The sequence below is a fragment of the Colobus angolensis genome, unplaced genomic scaffold (assembly GCF_000951035.1).
Source record: "Colobus angolensis palliatus isolate OR3802 unplaced genomic scaffold, Cang.pa_1.0 Scaffold2, whole genome shotgun sequence".
Lineage (NCBI taxonomy): Eukaryota > Metazoa > Chordata > Mammalia > Primates > Cercopithecidae > Colobus > Colobus angolensis.
This window is the reverse complement of record NW_012115154.1, coordinates 16,220,908-16,246,688: the sequence shown is the minus strand read 5'-3', so window position 1 is coordinate 16,246,688 and position 25,781 is coordinate 16,220,908. Positions and strand designations below refer to the sequence as shown.

The following is a 25,781-nucleotide window of genomic DNA, read 5'->3' as shown; positions in this document are numbered from 1 at the left end:
AGATGGGGTCTTGCCATTTTGCCCAGGTTGTCCTCAAACTCCTGACCTCAAGTGATCTGCCTGCCTCGGCCTCCCAAAGTGCTGGGATTACAGGTGTGAGCCACCACGCCTGGCCACCTTATCTTTCCTGGCAAGGGAATGGCGGGTTATGATCCTGGTTTGTAAAATTCTTGCAAAAAACAGATCATGGTCTTCCTATTACTCTGGCACATAAAATAACTTTCCCAAAGAACAAATATTCACCATCATTTGGATGAATCTCCATCAATATCTTTATTTCTTTACACACAGCTTTGTCTGCCCTCTGAGTGTTCCAGAACTGGACGTGCTACTACTGCCTTGCCTTTCCTTCCTTATCTCTCTGGGTCACCTCCATAGCTCTGAGAAGCTGAATTTGCATCTTAATCCTGCAGTGTGACTCCAGTGCTCTGTCGCCAGCCTCACAGCCACTATTTCTGGCATGGCCTTGGAAGAAGCCCTTGAATATGACATTTTCTGGAATTGTTTCCACCTATCTACATGGTTTACTGAAAACATTTGCTTTTTTTTTTAAACCTTTCCTGTGGTTCTGACAAACTTGCTCCAAAGTATTTATTTACAGTCCCTGTATCCCTAGGAGTACGGTCAAGTTTGACATCATATGGCTGAAAATAAAGCAATTGTCTACCAAATACTAGATTCCTACAATTAATTATATTCTTCAGATATAGTATGAGATTTCTACCTCCAAAATATGGAAGTCTTTTATTTTTTTTAACTAATTTCATGAAAGTATGAAAGTTTGGCAGCCATCTCCAAAGATGATTACATATTTCAATTTGAAACAACGTCTGTGTAATCATTGATTTTTGATCTTCTAAATGGCTTTTGTTTCTAGGTGCGTACACCTAGTTTAAGAGGGGGATTTGTATTTTCACAGCACTTTTTATTTTAGTGAACCATCCATCACCAGTCCTACTTTCAGTGTCATTTAGATTTGAAGTTTCCATTCGGATAGGCTTTGCAAAAAAGAAAGAAAGAAAGAAAAAAACCACACACACACACTCACACACACACCCCTGTAAGGACATAAGCATCTCACAGCACTATATGGGAAATGCAGCAGATCTGAGTGGCACTCACTGATTTTCTTTAGCATTTTGATTATATGGGTCTGAGTTCAGATGAATCAAAGCAAAAATAAAACACAGCAGGCATGATGAAATCAGCCGAAACTGCTGAAATGGTTGGGCTGAGCCCACAAAAATGGTTTCATTCTCTGAGACCAGAGGATGAAACTGGGGCCTAATTCAAGAGGCAGCTTCTGAGGGCTATCATCACTCAACTCCTCAAACCAAGAGATATTTTTCAACAATAGGTTTAGTCTTTATAAGCTGTAGCTTTGAACAGACTTCAGTAAATGATGCAAAGTAAGTTCATCTCTATAAACCGCAGGACAAATGCACCATGCCACTTTTTAAATTACATAAATTTAATCCCTAAAATGTTTGTACTACATTGGTAACTGACATGGATGGCTGAGGCCAGGGGTGGGATAAGACCCAAATGAAATATTTTTAAGACATTTTAATTTAATCAACAATCGGCTCAGGAAAGAGAGTGCAGTCGGGAAAACAACTCTGACCTTGTACAGACACAGCTATTTCTATTCTCTGTTCCATCTTTTGTCCTGAAGCTTCTCAGAACCTGAAAGTGTGCTCCGAAATTTGTTGTGTAAATGCCATTTTCAAAGAAGTATTTTCTTCATTTGTAAAGCAGAAAGACTAATATTTGCCCTACCGAATTCACAGGAGGCTGTGTGTATCCAAGGAGATCGTATATATATAAAAACTGGAAAATGCAATTGATACAGAACGCTCTATCATTACTGTGTCCATGTGAGAACATTCTTAAAGGGCACATGGGCTTCACAGCTGCTGACTGCTACAAGGCAATTCAAGTACCAGGTAGAATACTTATTCTCAGTTGCCTGGAAAACAAGGAGATTTCTCTCTCTCACACAGACACAAAAGTATTCTACATAATTGCCATTAACTGTTGACTGCTTTTGCTTTCATGAAATATCAGGTAAAATATTATTCAAAAGAGTCTCTCTGAAGCTACAATAATTATAAGTATACTGAGATCATATAATGTGAATAAATAGCAGTTCATTTTATTAATAGGTTCTAAAAATGTTTCTAAGACCAACAGCCCTAGAATAGAAATGCAAATGAACAATGACCACTATACTTTTCCCATTTTCTCTTTTTAAAAAGAAAGTCTGCCTGAAATACACCTTCTATGGCTCCTTTCTTATCAGTTGCAATAATTTTATATCACAAAACCTAAAATTAAATTATAAACCAAGTTGTGTTTTCCAATATTTTTTCATGTTCATTTCACATAACATGGTTTGAACTTCTTTTTCTTATTTTCCAGAGCACCTAGGAAAGTTCTAGATGAATGACAGTCTCACAATAAATTCTTCCTGTGGTTGATTTATTAAGAACAAATGAGCTAATATTAATTATAAACTGCTCATATATTGCAGCATCTACTATTTAATGTTTCTAGAATCTTCTTTTTAAGAATGGTAATAAAAGTTTGCAGAAGGCTGGGTGCAGTGGCTCACGCCTGTAATCCCAGCACCTTGGGAGGCCAAGGCGGGTGGATCACGTGAGGTCAGGAGTTAGAGACCAGCCTGGCCAACATGGTGAAACCCCATCTCTACTAAAAATGCAAAAATTGGCCAGGCGTGGCGGTGTGCGCCTGTAATCCCAGCTACTTGGGAGGCTGAGGCTGGAGAATCACTTGAACCTGGGAGGCAGAGGTTTCACTGAGCTGAGATCATGCCACTGTATTCCAGCCTGGGCGACAGAGCAAGACTCCGTCTCAAAAAAAACCATAATAAAACAAAACAAAACAAACAAGAAAAAAAGTTGGCAGAAGTGAAGTTTTTATTAATCAATCATTTAATGGGAACACTTTCTCAAATTCAAAGCTAACTTCAGAATTAGAATCGGTAAGCCAGGAATATTTTACCTTTATATGCTAATGAGTAATTATTCCATAAAAAAATGACTTTCATTAGACAACACATGACAGTCTTCCTAATTTTAGAGCAACGCTATCTTTCATTTCTTATAGCATTTGTTTAAAATGCATATATACTATTACTTTAGGTGACTATCCTATTCTTACGCAGTTGAAATTAAATTTCTTCCTGAACAGTTTTACTAAGCCTGACTGAACACAGAAAGTATTATTATTTAATACGTGTGTGATAAAGATCTTGGCCAGTCTCAATTTTACAGGTAGCATTTTCAATGTAAGTAGAGAAAAATCAGTACAAAGTCCATCTCCCTTTTGTATTAGGAACATGGCATTGCTTAATTGCCGACAACCTCAATTTACTAAGTAGGAAACTGTTAAGCATGCATCATTACTTTCCTTAGGACACCTCTTTGAGTGGACGCAATAATTTATTATCAAGTAGGTCTAATTCTCCATTGATTTACAAAGTGGTAATAATACTCCAACTAACATAATGCTTTGCTAGGAGGAATCCAAATCCAGGCACTAAAATATTTACAGCCTTCCCAGGAGGAAGTGGGATGCTGGTGGTATTCTCATTACCACAGCTAAGACAATGAAGGGGTTTGCCTGAGGTCTCCTGGCAAGTCAGCTCTTCGGGGAGCAGAATCCAGGTCTCCGGATGCCTTGCACATAATCACGAAAGCATAGAACTCTCAGGAGAGTTGCCTAAATCACGTGTCCCAAAAAGAAGAGGGAAAATGACGCCCAGGACGCTCGCTGCAGAATCCCCACAGTGCAACCGTGTCACTGTTTCCCTCTGGCTGCACATAAAGCACACCGAAGGGTATCAAACAACATAAAATCCTAATGGTGCCCTTAATGAGGAGGGACCATCGCTCCAACTCCCTTACCTCCCACTGTCCAAGCTAGCAGCCCCAAATTCCTCTCTGGGGTGACTAATCCTGAAACAAGACATAGTTACAGAAACAATCTTTGGCTTACAAGGGACCATCAAGCTCTGATGATGATGAAGTTTGACAGCAATAATGTCAAACTTTATATGGCCATAATCCAAGTTTACAATGATACATTAAGCCATAATGCTACTATTTATATCACCATAAACTGAGTTTATGGTGATATAAATAGTCATCCTAATGGCATTAACAGCAGCACTCAGTGGAATCACAGCTGTTGAGTACCGCATTTATGCTATTAGCATTGCTATTTATATCATCATTAACTTAGGTAGTCAAACTTGTTACATATGAATCATATGAATACAGAGGAAAGATAGATATCCCCACTTTATGCCCAAATCTCGGCTCCTGTACTGGAGGCTTTATGGCTGTTCCCCTCCTCTAAGTTAGCTCTGCTTGGGTTGCGTGATGTTTCTATAGGAGCCACAGAAGAGCAAGTCTGATTGCAGGCATCTTCTGAGCAGCCTGGAAACAATATTTAAATGGGATAAGAAAGTGCAAGCCATAGCTGCCATGCAAACTTACTGTCTCCTTGGCAGCGCAGAGGACCCACACTCAATTTGGCTTCTGAGCCTTGCCGGTCAGTATCTCCAACCACCACTTGGCTCACTGGCAGGTGATCTTTGTACGATAAGAAGCCAGCATCCTTCCTCCTGGATCACAGGGAAAGACAGAAAAAGAATGAGGAGGCTGAGTTAGAAATATGCATTTTCTGCTAGTTGCTTAAGGTGTCTAATGATGACATTTCAGTAATCGTTTGGAAGTTTACTAAGTAAAGCCACAGTTAAAGAGTTGTTCTCTGTCTTGCATAGGTGGTCTCATAGCATACTGATCAGAAGCCCCTCTGGCATCTTTGTCCTCTGGAAAACAGAAGTGACACCCTGATTTCCAGAGATTCACAACCATTATGCTGCATACTCTTTTAGGTTGAGAGTACACCACAGCATGGCAAACCCTGAGCACACATGCAGAGTTTGCTGCTGTCACAGAATCGGAAGTTCAACAAAGTCAACCTGGTCACTTGAATAATATGTGAAGCAAAACCCTCTTTTAAAACAACCTTTGTCTCTTTCATTGCTTTGAAGCAGTTCCTTCAGAAGTTTTCTTCCCTGTTGTACGTCAGTTAAATAAGGGAAACCTTTTGTTCCTTCCTCTCTTCTTGTTTAACTACTGGAATAGTTTATGTGAAGTTTCCCACACAGAACAGGTGTTCAATAACTGTCTATTTCCATCTACACTGAAGAGTGGAGCTGAGATTTGAGCCCAGTTGGCTTTCCTCCTGAGTTTGTTCTTCTGTTGACTCTATATTTATCTTGTTTCAGGTATCCCAAGTCTACCCCGTATCCACCCTAAATGAAGAAGGACAAGGCTAGTTGCAAAGTACTGACTCTAGAATGGAGCACAGAAACCCAGGAGGGGTTCCTAGAGATGGGCTTAAGCTGTGTAGCAGCCCATCCTAGAGATGGGCTTAAGCCTGTGCAGCAGATTTCACCTTCATGGAAAATCAGTGCCCCTTTGTCCCCTTTTCCTGTTGCTATGGCTGAGGGATCCCTCATTTGGGGCTGAATGGGTGAGAGACACAAATCAGCATGATGTCGTTCCTCAAATTTATCCTTTCAGATGATTTTTTACATGGTTCAGTCTGAATAGAAATAACAATTTTGAAAATGCACATAGAACTCATCAGAAAAAAACCCACCCAGATTTTGGATGACAGGAGAATGACAGAGTTCAATAATTTAAAGATTTGCCGTTCATGTCTCTTGGCAGTAGGGAATGGAGAGGAACCAACTTGGAGGCCTGTCTTGAAAATGCTATGCTGTGTGGAGCCATTACTTATACCTCTGACCTTCTTGAATGTCAGTGAATATTTGTTTCCTCATGTGTCAGGACCCATAAAACCCAGGAAGGAGCCACAGAATTTGGCCAGAGGGTCTCAAATAGATGCATTATATACTGCCTTAGTTATTTCATTGTTTTCAAAATGAAGGGTTTTTAAAAAGTAATTATTTATCAAATCAGAATTAAGATTATGCAGAAAAGCATTGTGATTCTTACTGACACTGTAGCTACGAAGGATTAGGCCTCAAATATCTCAGTGGAATTTTTTACAAACCTATCCTCTTTTATTAGAAGTCCTATGAATTACAATCATGCCAAAGAGGAAACAAAGCCTTTGATATTAGATTTAATATTTAGTGCTTCTTAAAGGAACGATAAATAAAAGCACCCTCTCACAGCATACGGTGATTTGACAACCTACTAGAAATGATGGAACTGAAGGCTGAGATTCAAGTTATTACTTAAAATTACATGACTCTAAATCAGAGCTCTGCAAACTAAGTCCTGAGACCCAAAATCTGTCCATCACTTCTTTTTGTGTGACTCAAAAGCTAAGAATGATTTTTACATTTTAAATTGTTTTAAAACAGAAGAAAAAATGGTATTATTGTGATGCTATAAAATTCAGTGTTCATAAAAAAGTTTTATTGAAATACAGCCACTTTTTAAAATGTATTGTCTATGTATGATGCAATTACAGAGCTGAGAAGCTATGGCAGAGACCATATGACCCTCAAAATCTAAAATGTATATTCTCTGGTCCTTTATAGGAAGAATTTGCCAGTTCTATCTCATAATGGGGCATAACTGTCCATTTTTGCTTTAGGAATTTACTGAGCAAATATCCCACTGACTATCATGGTAGGCAACTGTTGTGTAATTCAATCAAGTTTCCAAAGTTGAGCAAGGGGTTTGGGAAGGGACAAAGGAGGGGACAAAAATATGTACTGAGAATAAATGCAAAGAAACATGCAAGAGGAAAGAAACCATCTACACTTCAATTTATTTATTGTAACAGAGGGAAATAAATTTAATTAATAATAAACTTTTACATTTACTCTGCATTGTATAGCAGGCAGTCATATGTCAGCTTTGGCACAAGTGAGCTCTATCCTGTAGGAAGAGAAGGTGCTCTGCCAATTGTGGCTACTCTTCATTGTTTAACTGTTCCAGCACCTATAAGATAGTATGGGTAATTTTATAAAAACAAGATCTTTAAATGGTGGAATCTCTATGACATTCTGTAGTTAAATGAATAATGATCATGAAAATCTGAAAGGTACAGTTCAATTAATTTTTACACACACACACACACACACATACACACACGCTCACACACACACAACCCTGTACAACCATGACCCACATAATGATTTAGAACAGCTCCAGCACTGCAGAAGCACCCCCCATGCCCTTCCCAGTTAGTATACCCCCCCAGAAGTAACCATAACTTTGTCTACTGCCATCATAGATGAACTTTGCCTTTTCTTGACCTTTATGTACATAGAATCACTGTGTATTCCTTTGTGCCTAGCTCCTTCTACTCAAATTTAAATATTTATTTATATGATACAAAAGATTGTATCATATAAATAAAATACTACACAACAATGAGAATGAATATTCTATTGTCATTTGGATGTTTCCACTGTTTGGCTATTATGAATAAAGCTGCTATGAATGTTCTTATAGATGTGTTACTTATTAGTATTCATTTATATCGAGCATTTACCTAAAAGTAGAAATGCTGGGTCATAGTGTACACGTTTAACTTTAGTGGATAATTTCAAACAGTTTTCCCAAGAGCATATACCAATGTACATTTCTACCAGGAATGTATGAAAATTCAGGTTGCTCAAGATCATTGTCAGCACTTGGTAATGTTGGTGCATTATTATTATTATTATTATTTGAGATGGAGTTTTGCTCTTATTGCCCAGGCTGGAGTGCAATGGCACAATCTCGACTCAGTGCAATCTCTACCTCCCAGGTTCAAGTGATTCTCCTGCTTCAGCTTCCCGAGTAGCTGGGATTACAGATGCCCACTACCACACCTGGCTAATTTTTATATTTTTAGTAGAGACAGGGTTTCACCCTGTTGGCCAGGCTAGTCTCAAACTCCTGACCTCAGGTAATCTGCCCACCTCAGCCTCCCAAAGTGCTGGGATTACAGGTGTGAGCCACTTCTCCCAGCCAGTAATGATGGTTTATTTATGACCAGTGACAGTGTACTACCTTCTTATGAAACTAGTGCTAGGAGAAAGCATTTTTAAAACAAGTGCTTGGAAATATTCCAATTATTATGTAATTGTGTTGCCCAAATTGATATGTGTATAACCTTATAGGAATTCACATATCTACACAATCTCATAATTTGAAAACATAACTTTTAAGTATTTGTAATAATTTTATAAATGTAGACTTTTAGTAGGTTTTGAACTTAAAAAAATGTTTAATACTAAAAGCAGGCATTACTTAATTATCTTGCAAGAAAAACTGATTAACATCAGGGATGATAGAAATTTATAAGCATTGTTTTCTCAAAATGTTTGCATTATTGGTCAATGATACTGAAAATTTAATATCATGATTCATTAAGTGAGAATAATAATCATTAAGTGAGATAGTACATTACTCCCATTTTACTGATGAGAATAATGAGAATCAGAGAATTTATCTTTTAAAATCAAAGAATTTTTCTTTTAATTCTCATTTATAGGTGAGGTGAAAATTACCTTTTAAAGATATATTTAGCTAGCCTAAAATGTTGAGGTTATTTGTAAGTCATACATTCAAAGATATCTGCAATGTTTTATTCACATTTACCCCTAATCTATCAACATGCCATACTAAGCAAAAAAGAATTCTAGAACTACCTCATGCCCAAATCAACCAATGTTTTTAATGATATATTGAAGTTTATAAGAGGTTGCCGTATAGCTAGTAGTAATAACACTCAGATATTCCTTACCCAATCAACAAAAGAGGGAAAGAATTATCAGCTGAGAAAATAATAAAAGGAGAAAAAATAGTATAAAGATGCCTCCTTGGTCACTTTTGACCAAAGATCTAAACAGGGATCCAGAGAATGTCAAGCCACAAACAGTGGCATGTGGAACTCTCAAACAGCAGACTCTACATTAGTTGTGGAAACTAATTCATGAAAGGTAGTAAAGTGGTTTAACTGGCATAAAGTTTTTGTGATCCTGCAGCACAACATACACTTTTTTTGTCTTTTTTTTTTAGTTTTAGAGACAGGATCTCGCTTTGTTGCCCAGGCTAGAGTGCAGTGGTGCAATCATAGCTCGCTGTAGGCTCGACCTGGATTCAAGGGATCCTCCTGCCTCAGCCTCCTGAGTAGTTGGGAGTGCAGGTGCATGCTACTACGCCCACTGTTTTAAATTTTTTTTTGTTGAGACAGGTCTTGCTTTTGCTTTTTTGTCCAAAATGGTCCCAAACTCCTGGCTTCAGGGTGGGAACCACTGTGCCTAGCCTCCACAACCAATTTGGGTCCTGGAGAGGCGGTCCTCTGAAATACCATTATGATGTCCATCTAAGTATCTTGCGTGAATCTTTTTGCAAGCAAAACGAGCCTTTGTTGAAAGTTATGATCCTTACAGATTGAGGTCAATCTAATTTAGGGAGATCTTCAGTAACTATTTATCCTGTTAGCATAATAAGTTATACATTGGAAAAATTCTATCATCCATTTCAAATAGGCCCTGAACTAAGACTCTTGCATGCTATTTCCATCAGCATTGTTACTCAAGTAAAGGTTGATTCTATGAATTTTGTTTCTCTAATGTGGTGTTACTATTACTATTACTATTACTATTACTATTACTATTACTATTACTATTACTATTACGTGGTGTTACGTGCACACATCTCACTGGAAATAGTAGGGTAATGAACTATAAAGTGGTATATTTCCTGGCTTTGGTGTCTTCCACTTTGTGACTTTGTGGTGTTACTATTATTTCCCTTCGGTATTGTTTTCTGAAGAATTCTGTCTTGCTTTGCTGTCTTTCCTTGACTTTTTTATTGTGCTGAGAAAGCAAACAAGCCTCCAGGCAGTTTAGTCTTGTCCTTAGCTTAATGAAAAAGTAGAAAAAAGAAGCCCTAAAGAAAAATAAACATCCCCAGTTTTGACAATGAGCCTGCTCTTCTACCAAATATTATGAAAATGATTATACTGAGTTTTCCTATACAATAATTCTAGCAGAGTAGAAGGACTTCTGTTTTGTGAAGTTTTAGGGGTATTTAGTAACCCTTAAAAAATGTATACTCTGTGTACTTTCATGCATTTCCATTACAGCATCACTCAGACTAGAAATTTCTGGACAGAATTCAGGAAGTCAAAGCTATAGCTACAGAAGATATCTCAAAGAGAGAAATACAAATACAAAATAAACACATGAGAAGAAGTTGAATACTATCATTCATTAGGGAAATGTAATTAAAACTACACTGAGATGCTACTTCACACTACCAGAATAGCTATAATCAAAAGGAGAGGCAATAACATGTGTTGACAAGGATTTGGGGAGACTTGGGAGGTGGGCTGTAAAGTCATGATTCTCCTATCTCAGCTCCCAAGTAGCTTGGATTACACTAAAGTGCCACTGTGCCCAGTCATTTTTGAAAACAGTTTGGCAGTTTCTTAAAAAGTTAAACATAGACATACCATATGACTCAGAAATTCTACTTCTGGATATCTATACAAGAGACATGAAAGCATATGTTCACACAAGGCCTTTTAGGTAGACGTTTATAGCAGATTTAGTCATAAGAGGCCCAAAGTGGAAATAATGCAAATGCCCACCAACTAGTGAATGGATAACAGTATGGTATATACGTACAATGAAATATTATTTGACAATAAAGAGGAATGAAATCTGAATACATGTTGCAACATGAATAAACCTCAAAAACATTATGCTAAGTGAAAGAATCCAGACAAACAAAAAAATCACATATTCTAACTTTACTGATATGAAAAAGCAAATCTACAAGGACAGAAAGGAAGTTAGTGGTTGTCTAGGGCTAGGAGTAGCAACAGAAATTCCTGGTAAACAAGAATCTTATAGGGATAATGATAATGTCCTAAATTGGGATTGTGTTGATTTGTTGCACAGCTCAATGAATTTACTAAAAATTTATGGAAAAAACTGTACACTTGTACAGTTAGTTGTACAGTTAAAATCGATGAATATTATGGTATTCAAATCATACCTCAATGAGGTTATTAAAAGAAAGAACTGTAGATAGTCTCAAATGCCAATTGGCAATAAGGTCCAACAAGTCTTTTGCACACATCTCACTGGAAATAGTAGGGTAATGAACTATAAAGTGGTATATTTCCTGGCTTTGGTGTCTTCCACTTTGTGACTATGAACCAGGGACTATAAAATCTTTACTGACTCTGTTTTTAAGGGCTTTGACTACCTTTAAAGTTTGTATCACTATATTTACGTATTCCATTGACCTTTCTTCCTGGATAGAAAACACACCTTTCTTTGATACCCATGCTTTATCTGTTTTCCTCACCTTTGACCTCTATATAGACGTTCATTAACAAGAGTCAACATATTTAAATGGCACAGAATGTCCCACCAATTTCCTCCATGTTTCATTCTCTTCTTCATTCCTTATTTAGAGTTTGTCTTTTGTATCCCAGCCTGAAACATTTGTCACTTTTCTAAACTAGCTTTAGGGACTGTGCCTCAATCACAGACAATCAAACATTCTTTGTTTTTTCTAGACAAGATTAACAATAAAATTCTGTTTGACTGTCAACATTAGTCATTGTAATATTCTGAAAATGCCAATATTTTTAGCATTAAATCTGCATCTCAAGGATGGCTTCTAAACATTTTGGAGTCTTTTGTATGATTTCTGGTTCATATAATTAAGTTCATTTTACCTATAAATCTTTGTATCTCTTTCCTCTAGCTTTTTTTGTTTTTAAATGGGGTTTCACTATGGTGGCCAGGTTGATCTTGAACTCCTGACTCCAACTGATCTACGCACCTTGACCTCCCAAAGTGCTGGGATTATGGGCATGAGCCACTGAGCCCAGTCTCTCTTTTCTCCACCTTTTCTGCCACCAAACAGTCATCCTCAAATACACTGTACTTTTTCCACAGCAAATGCTCAGAAAAAGTAGGTTAAAAAGTAAAAACCTATAAGAATTTTCCTGGAAAGTTATTTTACTAATAGCTTACACTAAAGATATAATCAAAAGGAGAGGCAATAACATGTGTTGACAAGGATTTGGGGAAACTTGGGAAGTGGGCTGTGAAGTCATGATTCTCCTATCTCAGCTTCCAAGTAGCTCGGATTACACTAAAGTGCCACTGTGCCCAGTCATTTTTGAAAACAGTATGGCAGTTTCTTAAAAAGTTAAACGTAGACATACCATTAATCAAACTAGACATTTGATTAATGTCTAGTTATTTCTATTAGAGGATCTTTGGGTTGTTCCTATTCTTTCTATCTCTTAAATAAAAATTCACATTCAGGCACGGTGGCTCATGCTTATAATCCCAGCACTTTGGGAGGCTGAGGTGGGAATTCAAGACTATCCTGGGCAAGATAGTGAGACCCTGTCTCTATAAAAAGTTTTAAAATTGGCCAGGCATGGTGGTGTACATCGATACTCTCAGCTACTTGGGAGGCTGAGGTGGGAAGATTGCTTGAGCCCAGGAGGTTGAGGCTGCAACAAGCCAAGTTTACATCACCGCACTCCAGCCTGGGTGAAAGAATGAGACCCTGTCTCAAAAATAAAATAAAATAAAATAAATTCATAACTAAAAAATCTTTAAAAAGTTTAAAACAACTTAAAAAAATAGACTCTACCCAGAAATAAGATGCTGCTTCATGATTAATACCAAATACTGCTTAATTGTTAAAAGTGTATATCTAATGTTACATAAAAAAGGATAGGAAACCTATAAACTCAAGTCAAAGTTAGTTTTTGTTAAATATTTTTAAAAGTATGGAGAATTTTTATTTTATTGTATTTATCTTGTTCTCAGCTCCATCTTCCTGTATCCTCTCTGCTACATGCCCTCTGTCCAAGTCTCTACTAAAACCTGCCCTCGGAGAAAAAGGTGACAAATCTTAAACCTTCTACTTAACAAACTAGTGAAGTAGAAGCAATGCCTTAATGAGACTGCCAAACAGGGTTCATGGGAGGCCATTGTTTCGGAGTAGGCCCTGCAGTAGGCCCCACCAACTCAGACCAAACCAACATGCAGTCACTTGTGCTAGGTGCCACAGAACTAACCTGAACTTTGAAACTCATCAGTTTTCCAAATAACAGGAGAGCCATAGCCATCAATCAGAAGGGGCCCCGTTTGGCTGGATGTAGTGGCTCATCCCTGTAATCCTAGCACTTTGGGAGGTTAAGGTGGAAGGATCGCTTGCGCTCAGGAGTTCAAGACCAGCCTGGGCAATACGGTGAAACCCTATCTCTACCGAAAATATTAAAAATTAGCTGGGGATGGTGGAATGCACCTGTAGTCCCAGCTACTCAAGAGGCTGAGGTGGGAGGATTGCTTGAGCCTAGGAAGTTGAGGCTTCAGTGAGCTGAGATCATACCACTGTAGAGAGCAAGACGTTGTCTCAAAACAAAAAAAAAAGAAAAAAAAAGGGAAAGGGACCAGTTTTCCTGAGCTGGCATGATAAGAGATCTCCCTGTTTTAACCCTACAAGTAAAGTAACTTTGAAATGACCAATCCACTTTTTATTCCTTGTTTCTGCTTTCTTTCTTCAGACCTTTTCTGCCTATAAAGCCAACCTCCTTTACTCAGTGTGTTGGGACAGCGATTTCATTTTATAGAGTGAGGTGTTGCCCAATTTGAGAATTGCTAATAAAAGCCAATTAGAGCTTTAAACTAGTTTTTAATGCAATTTTGTCTTTTGACAAAGTTCTAAAAATCAAATCTCTGTGAATGGTGGAGGGTGAATTGGAGAGCGAGAGGAACGTTCCCGGCATCACTGAAATGACTATGAGGAAGTGGTTCCGTGTTTTTAAAAGGGAAGCCCATGGGCTGAGTTTGCCAGTTCCTCTACGTTCATTTTCAAAACTCACTTTTATGTCAGAAGTTAAAGCCTTTGTTCATAGAACAAACAGGGGCTGGATCATCAGAAGGCCAAATAAGCAGTGGGGCCCTCTGTTCACACCCCCCCTCACTCGTGCCTTGGTGGCCCTTGGGTGGGTGCCATTAAATGCTTCTCATAGTGTCCTTGCCCGCCATTGACTGTTGAGTTTTCCTCCATGGAAAGAGGGAAGGTAGTGTTGCTAGGAAGCAATGAGAGTGATTAAGAAAACAACCATCACAATTAGATCTTTAGAATCCATGCCTATGTCCCCAGCGAAATCAAAGTAATTACAGATTCAATTACTGCTTTTCAGTGAGAATAGTTTAGGCCTTTTACAAAATGTGAGACAATTATCTGTTCAATTTAGACTTCTCTTAGAAAGCCCTTGTAACCATTTTGGGATTCTTTGCAAAATGTTGTTCTTTGATGTGCCTTTCTGGAAAGCAAGTCCCCTGCGGGCAGATATACTGTTTCATGAAAATTACGCAATCAACACAAAAGTGTTTATTTAAAGTGGATTCAAATAAAAGTGGCTGGCTCCACGTGTTTCATGACTGAATAAATACATGAATAAACATAGACGTTAACTAGGCACAGCTCTAAAATTTATCCGTATGTACTTACTAGCAATGGAGAGAGATGAAAAAACCCCAACAACAAGCCTTTCTTATAGTGGAGTTCCTTGAACGCTCTTGAAATATTTTTAGTATCTTTTTTTTCTGTATTTGGGATTTATTACTTCTTTAGAAAGTAATATTCAGTTATAAGACCCATATCTCATTAATGTAGTAAAAGGGTTACAAGACTTAGATTTGCAAAGGTGAACCCTACCTTGGCTCTGCCTCTACGTAAAAGTAAGTTGGTTAGTTTATCTGGGCCAATATTTCTTCACATAGATGTGCAGTGTGAGTCCTTTGAAGACAGTTTCCTCGCAGGCCGTTAGAACAGTAACCAGCATACGTTTTGGGAGATTATCTAGTTATTACCCTCAGTTTTCAGAGGTAATAGACTAGGAATAAAACAATGCCTGGACTAAGGTACTCAACCAGTTAATAGCTGAGCTAGAAAAAAGCAGATCAAATCTCCAATACTCTAGAATTTAAGAAGGAAAGATGCATGTTTACATTTTTTAAATTCTAACATAATTTCAATGTATTTCCTTTAAATGATATAAAAATTTCTTCTTTGTATCATATAGGAAAATTGTCTCACTGGCTTGAAGACTAATTTGGACTACTTACATTTTACTTTGTGCATCTACATTCATATTTTCCCTAAGCAGGAGTTCCTTACATTTTTAAAATCATGACTCATTTGCATGATTAGTAGAGGGAATGCTTGATGTGTAGCCTCTTTGCCATCTCCATGTGTTTTCGTATCTAGCGATTAATGGCCAACTCCTGGCATCTCAAAAGTAGTCAAGGGGAAAATCTTCCCTTATAATGGCCCAGTATATCTTTTAAAATTAGAGTGAATAGTCTAGGACTTCTTGGTGTTTCTGAAGCTTTATTTATAACCAATAAATAAATGCAGAAATTGGAATGCCATGTGCACCCGGTCACTTACAACTCCCCTCTGCTTCCGCACAGTTCACACCCCTCCTCACTCTTGCCTTGATGGCTCTTGGGTGGGTGCCTTTAAAGGTTGCTCATGGCTGGCTTCATTCCACACATTCATGTTTCTTCCCCTTGAGACTAAACAGGGATAGTCCGATGGTGATGATGGTTGTGGGCAGATGGAATATGCTGACATCTCAGTTCTGCAAATACATCTTTCCTGCTGGTACTATGAGATGTCCCCAGGAATTGCTGGGCTTCTCTTATGTCACCCAAGGAGGGTAACTGGGTGACAGGGACAGAGAGGGCATTTAGCTTTGGAATGTGAGGGTACATGACACCTTAGTCTAGTTCACAGCCTGGGGAAATCTAATTTATGACTTCTTTTTGGATATATAAAATTTTCTAAACCTGGATAATTTTTATAAATCAAGTCTTTATCTAATTTATTTTCTGCATATTCCTTCATTGTTTCCATAGATATCAACACTCATGAAAAACAATAATCAGACCCCCTCATTCCCTAAATTTTTGCTTAAATACCATGGTTTGCTCAAAAGAGCATTAGTTCCAATGCGTTTGGCCTCAGAAGGGAGTACAGTGTGCTTTGAATTTTTATTTTGGGGATTTGGCCATCTTAAAAGGTACTGTTTTTCAATGATACAAGCATTATCTTTTAAACCAAGAAGCATTGCTTTTTTCCTTCTTGATGCCATTTCTAACGCCCCCTCCAGGTAACACAGATCCATATAAATGATTCCTGTATTGATTACTGCCACAATCTTTTCTCTACAAACATCACATCATCTTTGAGATACTTTGTTATTCCCACTTCAACTCAGCAGGTCATTTTGCTCCCCTAGTGGATACAAAAGACTGATTTGAAGGTGGAAATGGTTTCTTTTACCCATCTCTGAAGTCTGTAAGGCCCTTAAGATGATCGATATTTGTTTTTATGTTATCAATATCTCGAAGATGCTGTGGGACGTAGATGTTTGAAAAAGGCACACCACCTAAGCTACAACAATGAAAAGTACTTACTCTTCAGGGTGAGGTGGCCCAAATAAAAACAGAATTTCAAAATATCTCTCAGTTACTGGGGCTAAATGCAAGTCAGAATGCAGCCATGGAAAGAGCCTTGAGATCACTGTGAGTGTCAAGCATGAAAGAAGAAGAATGAACCAAGTAAGTTGAAAATACATGATCTAAAATTCTGAGGGAACCAAAAGAATTATGTGTACTATAAGCCAAGGGAACAGAGAGCTTCTGGGGGGGGGGGTGAGGTGGTAAATTATGTTAAGTATTGCAAAAATGTCTGGTATCAAAAAATTTAAAGCATGCACATCAGCTATATCAATATGGAGCTCATCGGCGGACGGGACACAAAGGGATCTAGTAGTGTCATGAAGAAAAAGTTCAATAGCTGATAATTGAATTGGAGATGAGAAAGAAGAGGCAAATCTTAAACTATTATTTAAAGTTGAAGTGAGAAATGGAAGAAGCAATAGGGCAGAAACCAGAGGAATTTTAGCATTCACCAATTTTGTATATAGACTGGGAACTGAATCAATTAATGATGTTTTATCCCATATGTCTGTAATCAATTTGCCAACATTATTTTTCAAGGTTGGCAGTAAAAAGTCATGAATATTACTGCCTTATGTGTATAGGCAGCATAGAACTTTGTCCGGAAGATGAAAAGTGGCACATGATCAGAGACATTCTGACTGACCATTGCTGGGGAATGAAAGTTACGCTCCAGGGTCCTCTCATTTCGGTTGCAGTGAACAAGGAGCACCCAGGCCTCTTTCTCCAACTCATAATCAGGCACATGGCTTCTCTGAAATAGGATGGCCAACATATTAAAAGATTCTTGGGCTTGTACCTTGGAAAAAATGTCTGAAAGAGGAACTAACTAGATAATTTCACAGTGAGGTTCAAAGCTTTGTGGTTAGCTCCAGCCAGCTGGATCTTTGATCTATATTGGTTTGGAGAAAATCAGAAATTCAGCAACCCACTCAGGGACATTCTAAAACTTCAGTTAATTAGATTTTAATAAACAAGGTCATCTCTATTGGCAAACTTACTCTGTAATTTAGAGAGTGAACCATTTATGATGCAGTCCAACTTACACAAATTAAAAGATATATAAATCCTCCCCTCAGAAGTGGGACAATAAAAATCCATCACCCTTAATCAAGAGAGAGCAAATACCTCAAAGAAAGGAGTAAGGAGCCTACACCTATCTGACTAGGTAAATCTTGACCAGTGAAAAACTCAATTTAGCAATTTAGCAATTTCACTTTTTTTTTTTTCAGACTAAATAAAGCGCCTGAGTATCTTGTTTGTGTGAATTTATTTTTCTCTTGTGAGGATCCAGAAGGGGAAATTGCAACATGCTTTTGCATGGCAGAGTCTCCAGGTTGCAAATAATCTGAAAATAGAAAAGGAAAATGATACAAACAAGTCTGAGTCATTTTATTTCCTTGAGGTGAACAAAATCTTGATGATCAATTCTAAATTTAATACTTAGAGACTGTTGGATTAGTCCAGTCAGGCTGCTGTATTGAGACACCACGGATTGGGTGGCTTAGATGACATTTATATTCTGGTGGTTTTGAAAGCTTGAAGTCCAAGATCAACATGCTGGTAGAGTTGGTTTCTGGTGATGCCTCTCTCCTTGGCTTGTGGAGGGCCACCTTCCCACCGTGTCCTCATATGGTCTTTCCGTGAACTAAAGTGGAGCAAGGAACCTCTCCCGTGTTTCTTCCTCTTCTTATACGGGCACCAGCCCCATTGTATTAGGGCCCCATTCTTGTGGCTTCATTTTACATTTTACCTAAACAATTTCCTTAATGACCCTGTCTCCAAATACAATTGCATTCGGGGTTAGGGCTCAACAGATGAATTTTTCAGAGGACACAATTCAGTCAATAATGGTTGCATATAAGATTTTATATTGTGTTTTAGAAAATATAAATTCTGAAAAATGGTAATACATTTCTGAGGCGGAAGAAAAAAAGACATTTGGTCTTCCAAGCAAGGGATCTGGGTGATAATTTCATGGACATATTAATACGTAACAATGCCTAAGCTGTCCATTTAAGATGTGTGCACTTCCCTCTATGAAAGTTATAGCTCAAGAGGGAAACTGCATCGTTGGCTTATCATTGCTTTCTAGGACACAGTAGAAATTTCCAATCCTGGGCTCTTCACAATAAGAGTCCAAGTTACCGTTTCAGCATTTCACGTGTCTGGGTGTTGTATCAAACTTGCCTCCTTGTCACATAAACCGTTTACTGTTTCTCAACGTGATTGTTTACTTTCACACATTCCTCTGTTTGTACATGTTGCACCCTTTTCTGGGATGTCTTTCCTCTTTTCTCTGCCTAATGCAATCCCATTCATCCCTCAGGCCTTGTAAAGTTGTCATCTCTTCTATGAAACTCTCCCTGACCCCTCCAAGATCAATTAATTGCTTCTTCCTCTAGGAAGAACTGTATTATCTATAGAAAACAGAACTGTATTTCCCATAGAAATTGACTCACATGGATAATATAGTTATGGTTGACATAGAATGTTAATTTTCTGGGGCCTTGGTTTCAGATATTTATCTCTTTGTCTCTATAGTACATTCTTACCATATATCCTCCTTTTTGGATTGAGTCATTTGACCAACAAAAAAAATCTAACTCTAATGATGTAATACTCTATAATTATGTCCTCTTTACCGCAATGTGACCTTCTTGAGCAAAGATTACATCATTTTGTAGCCATAGAACTTGACCTCGATATTGCAGTGGTAATAACTCTGTATTATAAGCAAATTTCACTTTTCTAGAAGCAGACACTTCGTATTGTGAAGTAACCATGGCATACCTTATTGTCACATTTGTGTTGACACAGAGAAGTGATTGGAAGGCAAGATTTTGATAACGTAATTTATGACATCCATATTTTCCCTGGTAGGATAGTCTTCTGTTAAAATAAAGGGACTCTGAGGTCAAACTGTGTTTACCTTCTATGTCCTCTTTGTATGTTGGGCAAGTTTCCTAACTTACTGTTAATTTCCTCATCTATTACAAAACTTTTTGGATGAAATTTAAACAAATTAATGAACTGTACATTACTTACCACAGTGCCTAGCACATAGCATTTGATCAATATTAAATTGAACCATGTGAAATTGTCAATATTCACTTAGGTGTTTATACACAAAAATATCAGTTTCATATGGTTCAAGCTAATGTTAACTATATTAAAATTATCATTATCACTTTCCTTTACTGTCCAATAAACAGCTCATAATAATTTCCTTTAATACTTAGTATGATGGGAACACAAATTCAACACACATATATAAAGAAAGCTAATTCTGCTTTGGGCTCATGCTTTTTCCCAGGCAACGGAGGCTGATTTCCATCTATAACAGGAAAGAGTTCAAGGCAGGGAGGGGCAGCTCACCAGGTCTCCCACCCTTCCTCTGAACTTGGCTGCCTCTTGCATAGCTTCCTCAGCTTCAAAATTAATTCCCAAAGCACACAGACTAACATTCTAATTCAGTATACACATTCTAACTATATCAAACTATGAATTTCCTTAAACTTATATCCACAAACTGACTTGAAAAAGTACTCATAAACTTGTTATCACTTTCATATAGAATTTGTTTCCTTATTAATTCAACAAAAATGTACTGAGTGTCCACTACTTTCCAGGCACTGCTTGGTCTGGTGGCAAATGCAAAGATTAATCAGTCCTGACTCTAATCTTCAAGGAGCGCATAATTTACTAGGCTTTTCAATGTTTCTTTAGTTTATTTATAACAGTAATTAAATTAATACTCTATTCCCCATCACAGTACCTCAGGGATCTATCTGTTTGGTTTCTGTTTCTTTTGACTACTTTTCCGTTGCCTTTCCTACTCTCTTTCTTTCCTAGTATTGCAATCCTACAGTTATTTGAGAATAAAGTTACTCCCTTTGAATAATTTTAATCTCCTAATTTAATTCCTTTAATAAAGTTCATATTCATTTAGTTATAGGCATTCTTAAGGGAATCATGCATTTTTATTATAATTAGATAATGAATATTCAATGACCAAGATTCTGAAATAAAAATTATAATGCCAGTGATGAAAATGAACAATATCGAGAATCTTTTATTACAGAATTACCAAAGAGAATAATCTACTGGGAATAACTAATCTGTTCAAGCTGGCGAAAGCAGTGGATGTGGAAGTAAATGTTTTAATATTGCCCAATATAAATGTTCTCTCTTTTATTTAATATCTTCTATTGGAAAACTGTAGAAAACTGTAATAATGCCATTCCTAAATACAATGCCCTTTTGAGAAGGTGAACAATGGTATTAGTTCACAAGCCCATTGCTTAAAATGTAACTCAGTGGTGTGAGATGGAGAACTTCCTTCTCCATGTGTATCTTTTGATCGTCTTGTGCATTGTTGCTGGGTATTGGTTAAATAACCACACTAGCTCGTTTCAAATGGGCATACAAGAGATTCCTATTTCTCCAGGAAATGTCAAATATTCCTGGTGTAGCAAATAAATAGATCAAAAGGAAGCAAACTATTTAGAAGAAGGTGGAAGAGAGTGAGATACATGAATTTTTTCATTTGAGTATATCCTAGTTATAAAAAGAGATATAATGTTGAGGGAGGCAGGAGATAGAAGTTCAGGACAGGGATATAAATTCATTACTAGATGGAAAAGGAGCCAGGTAGGAGATCTCTGACATGAATAGGTCAGATTTGAGGGGAGACAGAATTGTATAGAATCAAAAGATACTTGATTCAGAAGGCGTTTTACAAAAAGGGAATACATTGGACTTCTCTAATCTATGTGCAATTACCTCTCTGTGTATAATTTGTGTCTTGAGTTCACTTCACCAACTATGTATTTTTTTATGTTCAATAACTTCCTGCATGCAGGCTTCTACTTATCACCATGATTTCTGGGAAAGAAGGGAAGGACTTATTTCTAGGGCATAAAGAAAGAAAGAGAGAGACAGAGAGAGAGGAGGTGGGAGGGAGGGAAGGAAGGAGGAGGAAAGGAGAAAGAGCCTAACATAATTGGATACAGCATCTTTGGCAGAGAGAGAGTCCCTGGGCACCGCAGGGAGACAGCATAAGTCACTACTGTCCACTCTCCTCTGGACCTCAGGATGTTGGGCTCATCCTGTGTTTAGCTTACTTGGGATAGGAAATGATACTCCAGTTGATGCTGGAAAACACTGTCTATTACTGTCACTATTGTACAATTACAATGTACAGTACACTGCCTATTACTATCATTATTGTACAGTGTTCTTTGCCCTTGTCTGCCTGGATTATTCTCATATTTGGCAGGCTGATTTCTGGCAATCCAAGATTTAAAATGTGTTTTAATTGAATATACCTGAACTTTCAATAACACCACTGCTGGAGTCAGTACCACCTCACTGGTTAATCATCTCACCATTTACTGAGTTCCTTTGCATTTTGCTGCCTCGTATTTTGCCAGTGATGGCATAAAGCTTCCTCGTAGAACTCTGATTTGTCCTGCTCACTCATCAGTTAGAGATGCTGACTTAGACATTCCACCAGGTAATTCATCTGCCTCTCCTGGCCCTCCATAAAAGCCAGTTATTATTTTTCCCTCACCCATGCAGGAACACTATGTTATAGTGTCCTTGGGAATTCCAACACAAGAGCTTAAACTATAACCACTCCATGACTCTGATGGTTCTGCTGGGCTTGCTGTGGGAATGGCAGACCACTGGGTGGCTTGCCAAGGATGTATTTTCATGAAGTAGTCAACAGTCCTCTGAGCCTTAAGGAAGGACTTAAGAGATGAGGGGCTGAGGCTTGTTGCCAGGATAATGTTTTAGGCTTAAGGGAAAGGAACAGTTTTGAATAGGATGAGAGGCCGCTCAAATGGTTTCAAGTTGTTGGTAAGGAGACAACAAAAAACTGAATTAAGTGACTTTCTTCATTTGAAGTTGAGGTACCAAGTGGGACTCGACTCCAGAGGTGAAGCTCAGATCCTGAATCGAGTTGAGGGCTAGCTAAAACAGGACTGGGGCAGGAGCAGCTTTCCATAAGACACACCCACCAGCATACCCTGTCAGTTTACCATTGCCATGGCAACACCTGGGAGTTACCACCCCTTCCCATGGCAATGACTGATGACCCTAAAGTTACTACCCCTTTTCTAGAAATGTCTGCATAAGCTGTCCCTTAATCTACATGTAATTCAAGGTCAGTATAAACATGACTACAGAACTGTCCTGAGTTGCTACTCTCAGCACACTGCCTGTGGGGTAGCCCTGCTCTGTGGGAGCAATCACAGAGCTGTAACACTGCCACTTTCGTAAGAGCTGTTTTCTTCTACCCTACCACCGGCTTGCCCTGAAATTCTTTCCTGGGCAAAGCCAAGAACCCTCATGGGCTAAGCCCCACTTTGGGGCTGGCTTGCCTTGCATCAAAGCCATGGTGGGTACTTAAGCTGGATTCACGGTCCTGAGCACTGGACACCCCACATCTGTCCTAAGAAGGTGCCAGAGACACCCAAGCTGGAGCTGGAACAAGGGAGAAGGTCATGGGAAGATGCTATGAGGCAACTGGAAAACCTGAATGTGCACTCACACTTGAGCCAACCACTGGGAACTCTGAAATAATGGAATACAATCTGAGAGTAGCTGAAGTTTCTAAGATTGCTAATTTAGAGGGAACCAGGTAAATGCAATTTGTCTGATGTGGCATGGGGAAATACAAATCTCAACAGCCAAAGAAAGGAATGAATTTTTAAAAACCTGATTTCGGCTGGGCACGGTGGCTCACGCCTGTAATCCCAGCACTTTGGGAGGCTGAGGAGGGCGGATCACAAGGTCAGGAGATTGAGACCATCCTGGCTAATATGGTGAAACCCCATCTCTACTAAAAAATACAAAAATTAGCCAGATGTGGTGGCGGGTGCCTGTAGTCCCAGCTGCTGGGGAGGCTGAGGCAGAAGAATGGTGTGAACCTTGGAGGCGGAGCTTGCAGTGAGCCAGGATCGTGCCACTGCACTCCGCCTGGGCGACAGATAGAGACTCCATCTCGAAAAAAAAAAAAAAAAAATGAAAAAAAACAAACCTGATTTCTACTTGGGTTTTCAGAAGCACAGTTTAATAAAAAGTGGAGCCTTTTTGTATAGAGTTATGTTCATTGTGGTCCTTAGGTGTGTTGCACCGACACATCTGGGACCTTGTTAGAAATGCACAATTACAGATTCCACCCTACACTTACTGCAAAAAAAATCTGTATTTAGCAATAGTGCCAGGTAATTCGTATGCATAGGACTTTAGGGAATGGGAGACAAACTGATGGGTTGGGAGTTAATTTGGCCAGCAGACAAAAATAGCAATTTTACTGTCTGTCTTATTAGAATATATGTTTGACTCCTATAGGTAATTGAGTTTTAGTAACGGTAGTATAATTCAGCTCACGATATGTTAGAATTTGTATGATAATATTTTCACAAAATTATGCAATCTATACTTTAAATCTGTAATAGTCCAGTTATATTTTTAGCTCTAGGTTTGTGAATCAACCTGTAAAAGGAATTCCACGCCCATGAAGAATAAAATATCTACCATAAAATCAGTATAAACACCCATCTCTTACTCAGTTATTCTCAAAGGGCAATTAATGCATCATGAGCATCTGGGGATGTTGATGAGCTTGATGTCCTAGAGATTTTTTGGATAGAAGTGAGATTACCAAAATCTCGGATTTCAGATCACAGTGATTCTGATACTCCTGGTTCCCTCCCAAACTTTAAATAAACATACACATGAAACCAAAATAGCCTCTACAAATAAGTAATTTGTATTTCCAAAATTAAGCAATATTTGTTCTCTAGTATTCACATAAGTATTCATTTTTTTGGTGATCATTATAATCAATGAGTAATACTGGATAAAGGAAACAAACCATTTCAGGCAAACAAATTAACTTCTAGATAATTCAAATGACTCATTATACAGAGGAGAAAACTAAGCCCTAGAAAGGTAAAGCATCTTTGTTTAAGATCACAGTATTTATTAACATGTCCTATTTATTTATTTATTTATTTATTTATTTAATTAATTTATTTAAGACAGTCTCACTCTATCACGTAGGCTAAAGTATGGTAGTGCAAACACATCTCTCATGGCAGCCTCAACGTCCACGGCTCAAGCAATCCTTCCACCTCAGCCTTCCAAGCAGCCAGGACCACAGGTACATGCCACAACACCTGGCTAATTTTTAAATTTTTTTCGTAGAGACCCAGTCTCATCATGTTGGTCTCCAACTCCAGAGCTCAAGCAGTTCTCCCACCTTGGCTTCCCAAACTGCTGGGATTACAGGCATGAGACACTAAGTCTAGCCCAATATTTCTTCTTTATATCTTTTTTTACATATATTATATCTAACATAATGTTCATGGCATTTTAGACTTTAATTTTAGTGTATCCACTCTGATGATTTTAGAATTGCAAAATGCTTAATTTCTTGGTTAACCGGAACTGAATACGTAATCATTGCAATTCTGGACCACAATGACCTACGAACCTCCCATTTCTTTGAACATCTCGTTTCCCACTATTTTTTCATCCGATTGCTCTTCAGCCACCTACTCCCCTGGTGATACCCTTGACTTAATCATTATCTTTTCAAACTTTTATTCTAGTTATGCTGACATCTGACCACTGCCTTTAATTGTCCAGTTCCTTTACTCTGGTTCTCAAATACAGCATTTCTTCTACTGGAACCTTCAATTCATTGACTATCACTTTTTCACTCTTATGTCCTCACTCCTCTTCTTCATTAGTTTAGATTTCAACATTCATTGTAATTATCACACCTTTGAAAAACAAACAAACAAATTCAGCGCTCTCCATTGTATTTGCCAGCAAAACCCCAACAGTGTTTACATCTCATTCTCTGCTAACCCATTTAGTTCCTGTCAATCCTACTAACTTATTCTGGTCATTTTCACTCCTGTTCTCTTAACAGACTCTTTCCTCTGTCTCTTCAAGCCTCAGACACCTTTTCTCCTTCCTGCCTCAGTAAGTGACATTATCTGAAAAACCAACTCTGGGAATGCCAGATGTTATTTTACTGCATCTAAGCGGTAAAACTTGGAGAAAGACAAGCAAACAGAAGGTGCCAACCAGTCATGCTTTACATGGAGACCATGAATATCACCTGGGTCCTCAGACCTGCAGGACAACCCTATCACTTTCTCTAGTC

At 38.2% G+C, this 25,781-nt stretch overlaps 1 protein-coding gene across 2 annotated transcripts in view; it reads right to left on the bottom strand.

Moving 5' to 3' along the window:
• Positions 1 to 25,781, bottom strand: part of CNTNAP2 (contactin associated protein-like 2) — a 2,310,676-nt gene that overhangs the window by 456,879 nt on the left and 1,828,016 nt on the right. For both annotated transcript variants that reach the window (XM_011941411.1, XM_011941412.1), the window contains one exon: positions 4,524 to 4,651. In XM_011941411.1, coding sequence (XP_011796801.1) covers positions 4,524 to 4,651 — 128 coding nt within the window. The remainder of the gene's footprint in view (positions 1 to 4,523; positions 4,652 to 25,781) is intronic.